This window comes from Pteronotus mesoamericanus, unplaced genomic scaffold (assembly GCF_021234165.1).
Source record: "Pteronotus mesoamericanus isolate MK-2021 breed Mesoamerican mustached bat unplaced genomic scaffold, CSHL_Meso_final scaffold_476, whole genome shotgun sequence".
In the NCBI taxonomy this organism is placed as follows: domain Eukaryota; kingdom Metazoa; phylum Chordata; class Mammalia; order Chiroptera; family Mormoopidae; genus Pteronotus; species Pteronotus mesoamericanus.
Genome location: NW_026555318.1, coordinates 816,236 through 830,931, shown reverse-complemented (window position 1 = coordinate 830,931; position 14,696 = coordinate 816,236). Strand labels below are relative to the sequence as shown.

Below are 14,696 nucleotides of genomic sequence, written 5' to 3'. Positions count from 1 at the left end.
AGGGGAGCAGTACTGGGGTAGGAGGAGGTGGCAACGTTAATTTTGACAGCATGGTAACGGGTCTGTAGGGTTATCAGACTGGATCCCAACACTCACCTTCACAGTGAGGGAGGCTTGGGGTGCTGGTTGGGAGGAGGGAAGGCCAAATTTAGTGCTAGGGACCAGTGTGGGGGAAAGAGCTAGAGAGGAAAGCTCTTTAGTTGGGAGCCCTGGGAGGGGGGTTCGGTGTTAGCTGGGTCCATAGTCTGAGGAAGACCCGCGCCTCCCACCCCAGAGCTGGGGTTCAGGAAAAATCAGTAAAAGGCTAAGAGGGGGTGGATCACTCTCTCTTAAAACTGGGCCCAGCCAGAACATCATCTTCACCACCCCTGTCCTAGCCCCATCCTTTTCAAGCAGACGAAGACCCCCAAAAGCTTCCCACACCACCCCCCGCCACAGCTGCACCCCATCTCAGCACTGCTCCCTTTCCCCTCCAGTCTCTACCGCACCCCCACATTCATCTTGTCCAGGTAGCGTTGAACCGACTCCAGCTTGAGAGCCCATCCCTCGTCGCCATTCTCCAGAGAATCCAATGAGTGGGGAGGGCCTCCCCAGAGCGTGGGAGTAGAGGTCAGTCACAGACTTGTCCCCAGGCTACAAGTTAAGATTTCTAGGGCCTTTGGCCATGTGGGTACAGGTTTTGAGTGGGAGACATGAGAGCACCATGAGGCCGGGGCTAGGGTTTTGCATAGACTTTTGGGATTTCTTAGTCTGCTCCCTGTAAATCAGGCAGGGAGAGGCAGGGGAGCCCAGGACTAGCCCTAGAAGGCTGGGGGAGTGAGGGTGGGGATGGCCCTTGGGCCAGGGGTTATTAGTTGAATCCCCCGTCCAGATGGAATGAGGGGCAGCTGCCCTTGGAACTAGCCCAGCCCTCCCTGGCTTGGTCAGGGACCCCTAGGCTGTAAGAGGCCCCCCGGGGGGTGGAGGAACCGAGGCATCTGGGGGAGGGTGGCTGCTGGCAAGTCGGCCCTGGCCTCCGTGGGTGGGCTAATAGGGGGCGAAGAGGATGGGTCCCGCGGCAGGGCGGACAGCCCCTGCCGGGGCGCGGAACAGCGCGGGGCCCAGGATGGGAGCCGGGAAGAGGGTGGTGGCTGTGGCGGGGGCAGGACGGAGGGCCAGGGGCCCTGGTAGGGCGCAGATGGCCGCGGCTGCGGGGGGCATGGGGCTGGGCAGGAAGCGGGCTGCCAGTGTCTTGGTGAGTTGCTTCTGCAAGGCCAGCTTAGACTGCAAAGAAGAGAGAGAGGACAAGACACAGTCTGACCCTGGAAAATCCCCCTGCCCTGAGCTCCGTCCTTGGGCTTTTTGCTGCAGGATAAACATGCCTTTTAGGGTTCCAAACCTAAATGCTCCTCCCCTCCCACCCCCAAACATTCATTCCAAAGGGCTTTCTCCACCACCTGTCTTCCTGCCCAGAAGGAGGAGAGTCATGACGGCCGCGGGAGAGGCTGTGCTGGGTGGAGGGAGAGATGGTTTCCAGGAGATGGCACGCCCACCCTTGCTCTTGCCCCGAGATGCCTACCCAGGCCCACCTCCCCGGAAATTCCTCTAGGCAGATCCCAAGATAGCTAAAACCCAACCCCAGCTCTTTCTCTGCCCAGGCAGCCTCGGAAGTGGGTGGGGGGGGTGGCTTTATTCTTACCTCAGCTCCCCAGCTGGCCCCCACTTCCCGCTCCCTCCCCCCACCCCCACTTGACTGGGTTCCCAGCCCTGTTGCTTGGTGACAGATACCTTGAGGATACTCACAGCCAGCGCTGCGTGCTTCTGCAGCTTGCTGTGCTGGCTGGAGGGCTTGGGGGGTTTCCCGGCCAGGCGGTCTTTGTGCCTCCTGCTGCTCAGGTGCTAATGGACAGACAGACAGACTGGGAACAAGATGAAGCAGCCCAAGGACCCCCGACTACCCCAGCATCCTTGACTAGTTCATCCTCCTCTACCCACAATTCACTCAGTGAACCTACACTCGCTGGGCGTCACCTGCAGTGGCCCAGGGAGGGGGGATGAGAATTGGCCTTTGCCCTCCAGGAGCCCACTGCCCTGCTAGCCCTCCTCCCCTTCCTCCCCCTGGCCTGGCTCTACCCGCCTTCTCTCCTCAGCCTACCCGCTTCCACCTCCTCGGTGCTGGTCCCGCTCCCTCACCCCTGCTCCAGCCCCGCGCCCGGCCTCCCTTCTCCCCACCTGCTTGAGCTGGGTCTCTGAATTGACCTGGAGCTGACAAACAGCACAATGAAAAGGGGGGCTGGGCCCCTGCCTGCCCCCGCGGGCCCCAGTCACTCTCTTGGCCTTGTGTCCAGCTCCTCCCCGGGGCACTGGGCGGCCCCGGCCCCTTCGGGGAGCCCCTCGCTGACCTTCCACCATCCACCGGTGCTTGGCTCCTGGTCAAAGGGAAAAAGAGAGCCTATCAGCACCGAAGAGGGGCTGCAAGCGCCAGGGAGACCCCTCCAAACTAGATCAGCTTGGCTGTCCCTTCAGCTTCGAGGGTGCCGGGCACACACTCCTCGCCACCAATGAGATTTCTCTTTCCCATCTCCACCAGGTCCTCCCAGCTTCTCTCATTTCAACCCGGCCTCCCTCAAGGAAGGCCTTGCAATGTAACTGGTCAGCTTGCCTTCTCTCATCTCAATCCCTTCCTCTGGGCCTGGCCTCAAGGGAGATGAAGGAGGTATCTCCCGTCGTCGTCTCTGGAGTGACCCTTCAGTTCCTGCTTCTCCTCCCAATTGCCCCTCCTCAGGCATTGGTGGGAGGGCCCGAAATGCCCTGCCCCATGACACCTGAGCCCAGTGCCCCTGTTACTAAGCCCTTCAGCAAAGTACCCAGAAACTCCAGTCTGCCCACATCTCCCCCTTTCCCCGCCCCCGCCCCGACTCCAGCCGGTGGGGCACGCTGACCTGTGTTGTGAGCCTGAAGCTGGGAGGCAGAGTTCACAGTCACCTTACACGTGGGGCAGTAGAGGCGCCCCTTCTCACTCCTGCCTTCTCCACTCACACCGCTTCCCACAGCGGCTGCCGCCGGCTCAGGCCCTGGTGCCTCTCTCCCAGGCTCCGGGGAGCAGGGTGGACAGGAGGAAGAGGAGGAGGAGGAGGAGGCAGCATCCAAGAGGTCTGAGTGCGCTGGCTCCCTGGGCATCGGGTGCGGGGTCAGTGGTGGCTGGAGCATGGGGCCGGGAGGAGGGTCTGCAGGAACTGCTGGGGACATGGAGGGTGTCGGGCAGGAGGGTGAGTCCCGAGCTCATTCTGGAGACCATGATTTTAAGCGCTGATAAATCACGGGTGGCTTGGCAGAGTGGACCAGTCACTAGTGCAGGGGAGACCAGCCCTGAATTCCAGACCCTGCTCTGCCAACCGACTCCCTGGGCAGACTTGGGCCTCTCTGAGCCTCAGTTTCCTCATTTCAAGTTATAAAGTTGGGCAGAATAATCTCAGAAAGCCCTCGCTGCCCTGATAGTCTAGTTATTAGCTGTTAAATAAATGGAAATCAAAAAATGTACCAGAATGTTCATAGAGCACTATTTATAATAGCAAAAACTGGAAACTTCAAATGTCCATCAATAGGAGAAAAGGTTTTTAAAAAATCTTTATATGGTCATACAGCAGAACAGTACACAGCAATGGAAAAGGACAAACCAGCTACCACCACAACAGCACAGAAGAATCTTAAAACGAATATTATGAATGCTCATGAAAGGTGAACTGAACCCAGACACAGACGCCTACATCCTATACAATTTACCAAAACCAGGTGAGACTGGCATGTGCTGAGAAAAGTCCGGATTGCAGGTCCCCTGGGGGTGAGGGTATAGGTGGTTGCATAGCGTCACCCCACAATTCACATCCACCTAGAACCTCAGGGTGCAACCTTATTTTGGAAAGGGGGTCTTTGCAGAGTAATCCGTTAAGGTCAAGTCCTCCTGGATTAGGGTGGGCCCTAATCCAATGACCGAGGCCCTTACGAGAAGACCAGGTGAGACGACACAGACACACGGGAGAATGGGGTGCACCGACGGAGGCAGAGATCAGAGGGACGCAGCCACACGCCGAGCAATGCCAAGAGCTGCCGGCGACCACCAGGAGCCCGGAGCGGGCATGAAAGAGGTTCTCCTTCTCAGTTCCCATGAAGGAGCCTACCCAGCTGACACCCTGATTTCAAGCTTCTAACCTCCGGAACTGTGAAAAATAAAATCTGGATGATGTTCAGCCGCCCGGTGAGTGGTTGTTTGTTGCAGCGGCCCAAGAAACAAGGGGGTGACTGGAAGGGGGTGCAAGGTGGGCTTCTGGGTGCCTGAGAGATGTTTCTTGATCGTGATATATTCAGACGGAAAATTCATTGAGTCCCTCGCTTGTGATGTGTGCCCTTCTAACGTAAGCCAAAATAAGAAGTCGTCTCTCAACCCCTCATCAGAAGCCAGACTTAGAGTGGGGAATGGGGAGAAGAGTTCAGGACTGACCTTTACTCTGTGGCTCTTCAGGGGCTCCGCTGGCCACAGACAGGGTTGGGGACACCAACGTCGCATCCTGGGCCAGGGTTTGGGGCCTCTGCTTGCTCTTGGCGGCTTCAACGGCCTTGAGTTTTCTGGCATGCTTGTGGCCTTTATAATGTGCTTCGGCCTGGTTCTGGGGCGGGGAAGGCATAGGGTCACCATTTGTCCTCTTAGTCTACATGTCCCATCCGTAAGCTGGCACTGGGCAGGGGGCAGGTCACCCAAGGGGTGAATCCTGGCCATTGCCATTGTCATCACAGTATGCACATGGCCCTGAAGTTTCCTGAACGCGTTCTCGTACATGAGCTCCCAGGCAAGAAGCCTCCGGCTTTAAATTCAGACTCAGCCACTTAGTAGCTGTGCATCTTCGGGCAAGTCACTTCACCTCCGTTTCCTCACTCACAACCTTTGCGATAACACGGACCTCACGGGACCGTGAGAATTAAATGAGAACCGGAATAAGTGTCTAGTACCTACCGTAGGTGCTCAGTGAGTGTTAGTTACCAATTTTATAAATGCACAAACGGAGAAAACAGAGATCCTCACCCTTTGAGGTATGTGCACCCCAGAACATTCATGCCTTCGTTCATTTTTTTCAACAAATAATTATTATTATGCGGGGCATTGACCATTTGCCCCGCACTGCAAAGGGGCCCAGAATGAATGCACAATCCCTCTCTTGGGGTGAAGTCTCTCTGCCCAACTTGTTCACAACTTGTAACCAGAAAGCCTGGAGGGAAACCCCATATCTGGCCTGGCAGTGTCCTTCCTTCTTCAACTAGGGGTCCTTGCTTGTTGCTCCCAAATGCAGTAAAGACAGGCGCCTCCCTGGACACGTTTGCCAGAGCGGGTCAACTGAGAGCATCTCCCCGAAACCCAGAGCTGCCTGGACAGAGGGCAAACCTTCCCTGGGAAGCCAGAATGAGGCTCCTTCACTATCTAGGGGCAGCTATGGTAGAAAATGTACGGGCTTTGGGGTCAGCCAGGCCTGGGCTCAGATCCCAGCTTTGCTACTTACCAGCTACGTAGCCTCAGGCAGGTTACTTAACCTCTCTGAGGCCCAGTTTCCTCATCTAAAAAGTGGGGATGACCATTACATCTCTATCCACTTCATGGATGTACCATGAGAACTAATTAAGACGATAGGCGTGAATGTATTCTAAAAATGCTCAGGTGCTTTAGGAACTCAGCTCCAAACTAGAAGCTGATGGGGTGGCCTCTGGGACCCAGAGTGGGGAAGGGCAGTCTTCTCTCTTGTGGAAGGATCCAGAACACAGGCGAGAAGTACACGGAAGGGAAATGGAGTCCCAGGAGAACAGGAAAGGAAGGGGCAGAGGACTCTGGGCAGAGAAGTGGGGGGTGGATAAAGGACTGTGGGTGCCTCTTCTACAACCAGGGATGGAAAATAGGGACCACAGCCCCTTGCTACCGCTTTTCCTCCAGGGAAGACACCAGAAACCCAGCCTTCAGCCCTCTCCCTGCCCGCCACCTCCTCAACTTGTTTCCACTACTCCCTCTCACCGCTGAGTTGAACCTCAGGTGACAGATGTTACAGGAAATGAAGAGCTTCTTCTTCAGAGGGGAGGGGACCCCAAAGGTGTGGCTGATGACAGCTTTCTGGACTGGGTCCATCTGTGAAGGGGGTGGGAGGGCACATAATTCTGCGGTCAGCCGCGGAATGAGGGGTGGGTCAGCACAAAATGGCAAAAACTAAAGACCGTCAAGGGGGGCAGTGGGCAGCCCCTAGGAAGAACTTTTCCCATCCTTGTGGTGTTAGACACAGAAAAAGAAACAGCCTCTTCCCCAACAGACTTTCTGTGTCAACCTGGACTTCTGCTTGGAGGCAGGGGATGGCCAGGGTGACCTCCATGATCTCTTTATTTATTTACCCTCACCCGAAGACATGCTTTTAGAGAGAGAGTGAGCGGGAGAGAGAGACTTCGATGTGAGAGAAGCATTGATTGGTTGCTTCCCCGACATGTCTGGGCCAGGCATCTTATGTGCCTGGATGAGCGCTCAAACCCACAACCTAGGTATGCACCCTGACCAGGAATCGAACCCGCAACCTTCTGATTACTGGACGATGCTCTAGCCAACTGAGCCACACCAGCCAGGGCATGATCTTGAGAGAGAGAACCATGTTCTGGTGATCACCTTGGCATCTCTTGCTGCCCCTCTGGTCTCAGTTTTTATTTTCTTCTCATTCACAAGAATCACAACTATTGGAACAGAGAGTTGGGGGCAGGGAAAGGCAGGGAGGACACAGAGTCACTCTGTTGGAATTTCCTCTCCCATAGCCCAGCCTCGTGCTGCCCTGTGGGCTGGGGGAGAGCAGGCTTACTTTATGAGCTCCTCCGCTGTCACAGGCCTGCGGGGTGGGGGGGGGGGGGGCGGGCAGGCAAGGCCAGGGGAGGTGGCGGCTGGGAGGGGGCAGGTGACAGCAAGCAGAGGTTAGAGGGTCCCTGAGTAGTAGTCATGTCTTTGGAACATTAACTCATGTGTCTTTGTCTTTTTCTTATTTTAAATAATTTTTTCTTCTCTCAAACCAAGTCTTTATGTTCCCTTCTCTCAGGGCCTAGATTGTTGGGCCAAAAGCAGAAGCTCGCTGGGTTTGCTTGTCAAGAACTTCCTAAGCCTTCCTGAGAAAAGAGAACAGAAGCTTTAAGAGAAATTCATGGTTTCAGAAACTTCCCTGAGAACAAAAAGAGGTTCTAATTCTCACAGCAACCAGGGCTGAGGCAGCAGGGGACAGGATCTCAGAGAATGACCTGCAGGGCCCCCAGCGATCAGGGCCGCAATGGCTTCACCTGCTCCTGAGGGACCGTGCACTTGAACAGTGAACATGTCAGCAAGTGACAGCAGGAATCTAAGACCAGAAGACCCTCCCCCAATGTCTCAGGCTCCAAAGGACTTCTGAGCAACCCTGGAGGGCAGGAAGGAAGGGATTCCTCAAGGTGACTGAGGCTGAATTCCCCACCATCTTTTCAAGGTGGGGTGGGGCTTGTTGATGATTGCATTTGATTTTTCAAAATTAAAAAATGGGACATGGCTGGTGTGGCTCTGGATTGAGAACCTGGGAATCAAAGGGTCACTGGTTCAATTCCCACTCAGGGCACATGCCTGGTTTGCAGGCCAGGTCAGGTCCCCCGTAGGCGGTGCATAAGAGGTAACCACAGATTGATGTTTCTCTCCCTCTCTTTCTCCCTCCCTTCCCCTCTCTCTAAAAATAAATAAAATCTTCTAAAAAAATTTAAAAATGGGGAGCATTCCTTATAGCTCATGTAGTGAAATCTAGTTCATGCTCACTACATTTATTTTTCATACATATGCACACATGGAAATACACAGACTAGTATAAAACAGAGAGCACCTGAGCCCTGGCTGGAGTGGCTCAGTGGATTGAGTGTCGTCCTGTGGACCGAAAGGTCACTGGTTCGATTCCCAGTCAGGGCACATGTCTGGTTGTGGGCCAGGTCCCCAAGGTCCCCATTTAGGAACATGTGAGAGGCAACAGATCGATATATCTCTCTTGACTGTTTCTCTCCCTCTCTTTCTCCCTCCCTTCCCCTCTCTCTAAAAATAAATAAATCAAATCTTTAAAAAAACAGAGAGCACCTGAGTTTACAGACAGTTACAAGTTACAGACATGCAGAATAATACTCTCTCACACACACAAATGGCACACAATCATAGGCGAAGGCACAATCACCCAACCCACACAAAACACGCTCAGAGGTCAGACACACCAAACACATACACAGTCAATACAAAGACACAAAACAGCTCTCCTATACCCAGGCACACATACTACATACTGAGAAACAAAGCGCTGTTTACAAACTCTCTCTCTCTCTCTCTCACACACACACACACACACACACACACACACACACACATTCACATCCACAAATTACAAAGGCCTATGGAAACACAAACTAAAAGAGAAAGGCACACCCAGCTGCACACAGGAATCCACAAATCACCCGTAGAGGTCCCTCTACCAAAGCTCAAGTGAAATCTGCAGCACAGACCCTACAGTCTCAGCAGTTTAACTGGGGGCACGGGCGACACCATCCTACTTCCCTGACCCAGAGAGCTGGGCCCAGGGGACCTCTATTTCGGGAGCGCCTAGTCTCTCGGGGATGTTGGAGGAGAATGAGCTTCTGGCTAGACCCAGCTTCGGAGAGCCAGCCCCTCTGAGCCCCCCTCCCCTGCCCACCCCCAGCTTGGCGCATGCTCCCGCCCACCAGCCCAGCCCATACCGTGCTGAAGTTGGGGAAGAGACTGAGCGGGGCGGCGCCATTGAAGTGGAAGGCCAGCAAGTGCTTGAAGTCCAGCGGGGGCTGCAGAGGCCTTGTGGGCAGGGGCAGGGAGGCCAGCAGAGGGCTGGGGGCGCTGGAGGCCGGGCCTGCTGCGGGAGGGAGAAGGGCAGGGTCTGAAATGGGAGCCACAGGGCAACCCTACCTGCACAGCCAGAAGGGGCTGATGGGCTTCCAGGGTATGGAGCCAGGGCAGAGCTCCTGTCTCCCTCTTCACCAAGGAGCACTAGCCCAGCCGAGCGCGATTACAGCCCCCCTCTGTGCCTCTCCTCTCCACAACTGGGGAAGCAGAAGCAGGGAACCCACAGCATAAGCCTCCTGCCCCTACGGAGGCCCAATTGAACCCCGAAGGGGAGTCAGGCCAAGGGAGGCGACAGAGGCGTCAGAGCGGGCCTCTGACACACACACACCACCATGGAGACTGCACGTGAGCTGAGTTTCCTCTTTATTGCAAATTAAACCCAAACCCGGGAGGCCTGGGGAAAGGTCAGACCCCTCCCTTCCCACTGACTCCCCTGCTCCAGACCGCCACATCATTCCCAGCAAGGGCTGCCAGAAGGGATGGGAAATCCTCGAAAACTGAAGGAATGTGTCCCCCAGCTCTGGTGCAGCCCCAGCTGCTTCCCCCAGGGGGCAAGAAGCCTCCAGGGGCACCCCTGGGTCTGGCCTGCAGGAGGGCACAGCGCTGAGGCTTCACGGTCTTTGGTCTCAAGGGTCTGAGGCAAGGAACTTGGGGGAACGGCCAGGCTTCAAGAAAGACAAAAATTAGAAATAAGCCCAGTTCATTTGGGACTTTTTTGGACCCTGTCAAAACGAAAAGAAGTCCTTTTAGATTTATGTGTTAACACTATGAAAGACAGGAGAGATTTATTTCACATTTCTAGATGGACACGTCTATATGCCATACGGTCATATACAGAAAAGCCTCAGGTAGTCCATTGGTGGGGAAGGAAGGGAGGGTACCACTCCCTCCCTTGAACTGTTAACTTGTGCACAGAGAGGGTACTGTGCGGTGTGTCAAAAACAAGGACAGCGATCTGCTCTCCAGTCATGTCTGAAGAGATGCTGCCAGCAGGGAGGTGAAAAGCAGTCAGCAAACCATTCTTTTCTTCTCAATCCCTTAATTCTGGTAGACCCAGTCTTCCTCCCTTCTACAAAGAACCCCCGCCTTTTTTTAGGGCCAAAACTTGAGATGAATCCAGATGGGAAAAGGGGAGCCTCACCAAACTCTAGGATGGTCAGGAAAAATATTTAGGGTGCCCCAGACCCTAGCATCTCTGGCCACTTGCCCCGGTCCCCCTGGACCCAATTCTCCTCCACAGCCCACAGGGCTGGGTTAGTACTCAGCATGGCGCAGAGAAAGCGTGGGGAAGGTGGGTGGAAGGCCACAGTTAGTAAGTCAGCTCGGATGCAGCATGGTCAAGTCCAGCATGGTCCTTAAAAGTGCTCAGACCCAGGTTGGCTGGTTAGAGAGAAGGAGGACACCCTCAGGTGAACTTCGAACCCAGAAACCCGTCCCCCCACCCACTCTCTAAGAACTCCACGGCCATCGCAAAGTCAAACTCGTGCAGTGGGGGGCCATCCACAGCGATCTTGACCGCAGGGTCACCCCGGCCTTCCCCAGGCCCGCCCTGCCCCCACCACCGCAGCTCCCTGCTGCGGCCGACCTTGTCCAGGAGGCCGGCGCCCACGGGCAACACCAAGGCCAGGGTGGCGAGGGCTGCGAAGTCGGGGAAAAGCTCGTGGAGCTCGGAGTGTGCGCACGCCAGCTTGGAGCACAGAGCCCGTGGGCCTAGCTGCCCGAGGCTGCAGACCACGCGCTTGAAGAGAGTAAAGTCGCCCAATGCGCGCTGGCGCACCACAGCCGGGGCGTAGACGCGCAGAAGGAGCCGCAGCGCCCCCTCGCCGTGTGCGCCCAACTCCTCGGGCGCCTGTGGGTAGCAGCGGGGATCGAAGATCGCGGCGAAGGCGGCTGCGGCATCCAACGAGGGCGCAGGGTAGGAGTCCCGCAGGCCCCTCCGCATGGAGTCCAAAAAGGCCCCCCGCAGCCGCTCCAAGCCCCGGACCGCAGCCTCGGAGTAGCCGACTAGCTCCAGGCCGCGGTAGGTACAGCGCCCACCGCCCAAGTCGGGGCTGGAGGAAGCCAGTTCCTGCAGGAAGCCCTGGAGGCGCGCGCCACCGGAGCTTCGCTGCGCTTGGAGGGAGGCTGCAGCTGCCATCACCAGGGGCTGCAGCAAGGCCAAGTCCGGGTCTTCTGGCTGCAAAACAACGGCGAGCTTCTGCATGCAGGGCAGAGTGTCCAGGAGTAGGTGGGTGAAGGCCACAAAGGTGAACTGGCGCAGGGCGAGGGCCAGCGCCCTAGCTGTTGGCGAGGCTGGGGCAGAGGCTTCCAGTGTGGGCACCAGGCAAGGCCAAACCTCAGCCACTGCTTCCACGACAGGCAGCAAGGAGGCCCAGGGCACTGGCCGTGGTCCTGCCAAGTCGATAGCTGCAAGGTCCAGTGCCGCCCGCAGCTCAGGGACCACGTGGCCCCTGGGGCCACCGTGGAGGCGGAATAGGGCATCCAGGACACTTTCGTATTCACCTAGGTAGTCAGGGGGCTCGGGATCGGGCCGGCCAGGGAGGCAGTGTAGCTCCATGAGCAGCGGGCAGGCGGCCTGGAGCTGCAGGCCCACACTCCCCAGGCAGTCACTGGGGAGGCTTGAGCTGAGCCAGGCTAGCTTGGGTGCAGACACGCCGAAGGCCTGCAGGATGTCCAGGAGCTGGCCCGCGGTGGCCTCGCCCTCCTGTAGCTCCACACTGCCCAGGAAGGTGGCGGCAGGCTGGCCATCGCAGGGGGACACCGAAGTGGCAAACAAGGCCAGACTGTGGGACTCAGGCCAGTCCCTGGTCTTGTCCAACACCAGCCCCACGTATGGGGATGCCTTCAGGCACTGGCAGGCCTCTGTGTGCAAGACACTGGCAATGGCCACCTGGGACAGCCAGAGAGAGAAAGGGAGGCAGGGCAGTTAGGCTTGTCCAGAGAAGGGGAGGCAGACAGCACAGGGTGATAGGGGGAGCACAGGCCTTAGGGTCAGAGAGATTTTGGGACTGATCCTAGCTTTGCCACTTACTGGTTGTGTGACCTTGGGTAAGTCATTTTTACCTCTTCGAGCCTCAGTTTCTTCAGCTCTAAAATTGGGCTACTAGGTGCCCCCAATCTCCTCAAAAGGCTGTTGTGAATTATAACTGTAACTTCTTGTTATGCTTATAAATGTAAAATGCTTTACGAACCATAAATGTTCTGCAGAGTTTGGTATGTGTGTGTTTCTACTGCATCACCCACCTGCCTTATTCCTGGGGTGGGGGGGGGGGTCTCCCTCCTTTCTGCTGCTCAGGGATTAACTGAGAGACATGTTCAGTCTCAACTCTTGGCCAGCGGCGCAGGGCCCCAGCTGAGTGCTGTTTGTCTCTCACCTCTGTAGGATGAGGTCAACTCCCCCACCTCCCAGCCCCTAGGACTCACACAGCTCATACCTAGGACAGAGCTGCCATTGACATGCCCCCAGAGGCCACATGGGTAATACGGAGCTTGAAGTGGGCCAGGGATAAAGCGGAGGGAATGGGGAAGCCCATGCCTGCTCCCCAACTCCACCATTTCATGCCCCTAGTTTTTCAGTACAAGCAACAAATCCAGATCTTTATGTGTAATCTCTCATTTTGTTAGACTTGGGAACTAATTTTTCAAAAACACTGAAAACCAACAAAACCCTTCTGGAGGTGAGGCAGGCCCCCAGGGCCACTAGCTTGCCACCCCTGGCCTGGGTAGTGAGGGGAGGGCCGCTGTGTCCCCGAGGACAGGAGCTGGTCTGGCTGCTGCGCTGTGGTGCTCCCAGCAGCTGGCCCAGGGCCTGGCACACTGTATGCTCTCAGGGAAGGGCCTGACCAGTGAAGGTATGAATGAAGTGCTCTGGCCGCTGCCCAGGGGCCTGGCATACTGGCACTGTGCCAGGTGGCTCCATGTCCTCCCTCCCCAAGCCCTCCCCCATACCCCTGGCTGCCACCCACCTGCATGTCCCTCACCCTCCTGGGGCTGTAGTAATCGCCATGCTCCGTGCCCAGCAGCGCCTGGCACAGGTTGAACCTCTGTAGCTCCAGCAGGGCAGAGCAGCGGTCATCAGGCACGTCCTCCTTGGCCATGCAGTACACGGTGGTCAGCACAGCCACTTTGGCCGGGTCCACCTCCACCTTGATGCCCCTGGAGGTAGGGGTGGTTGCCAGGCCTGGGCAGGCCCCTCCGCCCTCAGCCTCGATAGCGGGCTGGCCCCGGTTGACAGCCAGAGCCTGGCGGTGGGCCCCCGAGGTCACGTGGCGCAGCAAAGCGTGGCGCTGGAAGTTGTCGGTGCCCACGGTGAAGGCATTCTCCGCTTTGCCGTGCTTGTTCCGTACCAGAGCCTGGCGGCACTCCAGGCAAAACATCAGCTTCCTCTCATAGTCAAAGTCCAGCCAGGTAAATTCCTTTTTCCAGTGCTCATTGAAGTAACGCTTGCACTTCTTGTTGGAGTTGGAGGCCTCTCCGGCTGGCTTCTTCCCGGGGGGCACCATTCCTGCTTAAGGGGCAGGGCACCCCCACCCCCCACCCAAATGCTCTAACTCCCTAGCTTCCCCCACACACAGAGGCACTTCCCTTGACAAGGGGAGTTGGTGGGGAGGCAGGAGAGGGGCAGCTTGCCAGGCTAATGTGGACCATCCGTCTAACTTAGCTGGGAAAGTTTATTCCTGCTCCGGTGGGAGACTGGAGATGAAAGAGACAAGGGAGGGTTGTTAGGGAGTCCATGACTTGGGTTCACGCTGCCCACAGAGCACTTCCCAGCTGAGGGGTGGACTGGACCCAATGGGGAGGGGCTATCGGGAGTGGGTGGAGTTATGCAAAGGGCCTTAGAGCAGTTATCCAAAGTGGGGAGGTCTGGGAGGCCAAGCCCCACCTGAGGGTCTCCCTCCATCCAGGACAAGGCGTTGATTAGTGTTGACAGCTAAAGCAGCCAGAACTCAAAACGCAACCACATTTTATAAGTGAAAGAACTGGGTCCTGGAGACAGAGTGGTGCTCAGGACTCATGAATAATTTTTGGGCCAGAAGAACAATTCAAGCCTCCTGACTCACTGTTGCCCAGAGGAAGACTGACTCCTCCAGTCTACAGTCATTTATTTCAACAGAAGGAAGTTAGCAGAAAGCTGAGCTTCCGGAGCCACCGGATTGAGGAACTGGATTTGTTTTCTCTGGACCTCCCTTCGCTAAACACACACACACATTCTCTCTCTCTCTCTCTCTCTCTCTCTCTCTCTCTCTCTCTCTCTCTCTCTCGGTATGGTTTTTGGGAAGGGCAGCCCAGAAGTGGAGGCTGAGCCCCAGACTGAGGGCACCTAGCTGGTTGTCTCTCATTCCCTCACTCTACCATCCCACCCGGGGTGCAAGGCCAGAACGAGCAGTTCAGGACCAGAAGGTCATGTCCAGCTCATGGCAAAGCCTGCCAGCCCTGTTCCTAATGATCTCTCCAACCTGTCTGTCCCTCCTCTCCCTGCCTAGAGATAATGGCAGTAACTGCCCCGTACTGAGCGTGAACAAACCCAGGGCCTGGGCTGTGTACTCTGCAGTGAGTCCAAGGGGAGACTAGGATTCCTCCTGCAGAGACTCAAGGTGGTACCGTCCTCATTTTGAACAGGAGGAAACTGAAGCTCAGAGACTTGAAGTGACTCGCCCACGGTCCACAAGCAGCGAGTGCCTGAGGCAGAATGAGATCCCATGTCCTCCTGACCCCAAAAGCCACACTGAGGCTCTGGCGCGCACCATTTCACCTGGATCATGCAGCTGCCTCCGCCTCTGCAGCC

The 14,696-nt window shown here is 56.5% G+C and overlaps 2 protein-coding genes across 4 annotated transcripts in view; both read right to left on the bottom strand.

The window, feature by feature from the left end:
• Positions 1-449: 449 nt before the first annotated feature.
• Positions 450-14,696, bottom strand: part of ZNF385C (zinc finger protein 385C) — a 50,696-nt gene continuing 36,449 nt past the window's right edge. The window contains exons 3-9 of one of the 3 annotated variants that reach the window (XM_054593810.1): positions 8,773-8,921; positions 6,032-6,142; positions 4,478-4,643; positions 2,922-3,215; positions 2,212-2,408; positions 1,768-1,878; positions 450-1,263 (exon numbers count right to left, since the gene is read on the bottom strand). In XM_054593810.1, the coding sequence (XP_054449785.1) occupies positions 1,027-1,263; positions 1,768-1,878; positions 2,212-2,408; positions 2,922-3,215; positions 4,478-4,643; positions 6,032-6,142; positions 8,773-8,921 (1,265 nt within the window). In that variant the 3' untranslated portion in view covers positions 450-1,026. The remainder of the gene's footprint in view (positions 1,264-1,767; positions 1,879-2,211; positions 2,409-2,921; positions 3,216-4,477; positions 4,644-6,031; positions 6,143-8,772; positions 8,922-14,696) is intronic. The other 2 variants (XM_054593812.1, XM_054593811.1) reach the window with 2 other exon arrangements.
• On the bottom strand, positions 9,404-13,413 carry CUNH17orf113 (chromosome unknown C17orf113 homolog). Its single transcript, XM_054593809.1, has 2 exons — positions 12,877-13,413; positions 9,404-11,801 (listed from the first exon to the last, which is right to left on the bottom strand). Exons 1-2 carry the CDS (start codon positions 13,411-13,413, stop codon positions 10,317-10,319), a joined length of 2,022 nt encoding a protein of 673 aa, XP_054449784.1. The 3' UTR covers positions 9,404-10,316.

Bases quoted from the DNA above. Each gene is read 5' to 3' on its own strand.
- CUNH17orf113 (XM_054593809.1), bottom strand. From the start codon at position 13,413: ATGGTGCCCCCCGGGAAGAAGCCAGCCGGAGAGGCCTCCAACTCCAAC. The intron at 11,802-12,876 runs GTGGGTGGCAGC...TGGCTGTCCCAG, and splicing joins GGAGGGTGAGGGACATGCAG to GTGGCCATTGCCAGTGTCTT.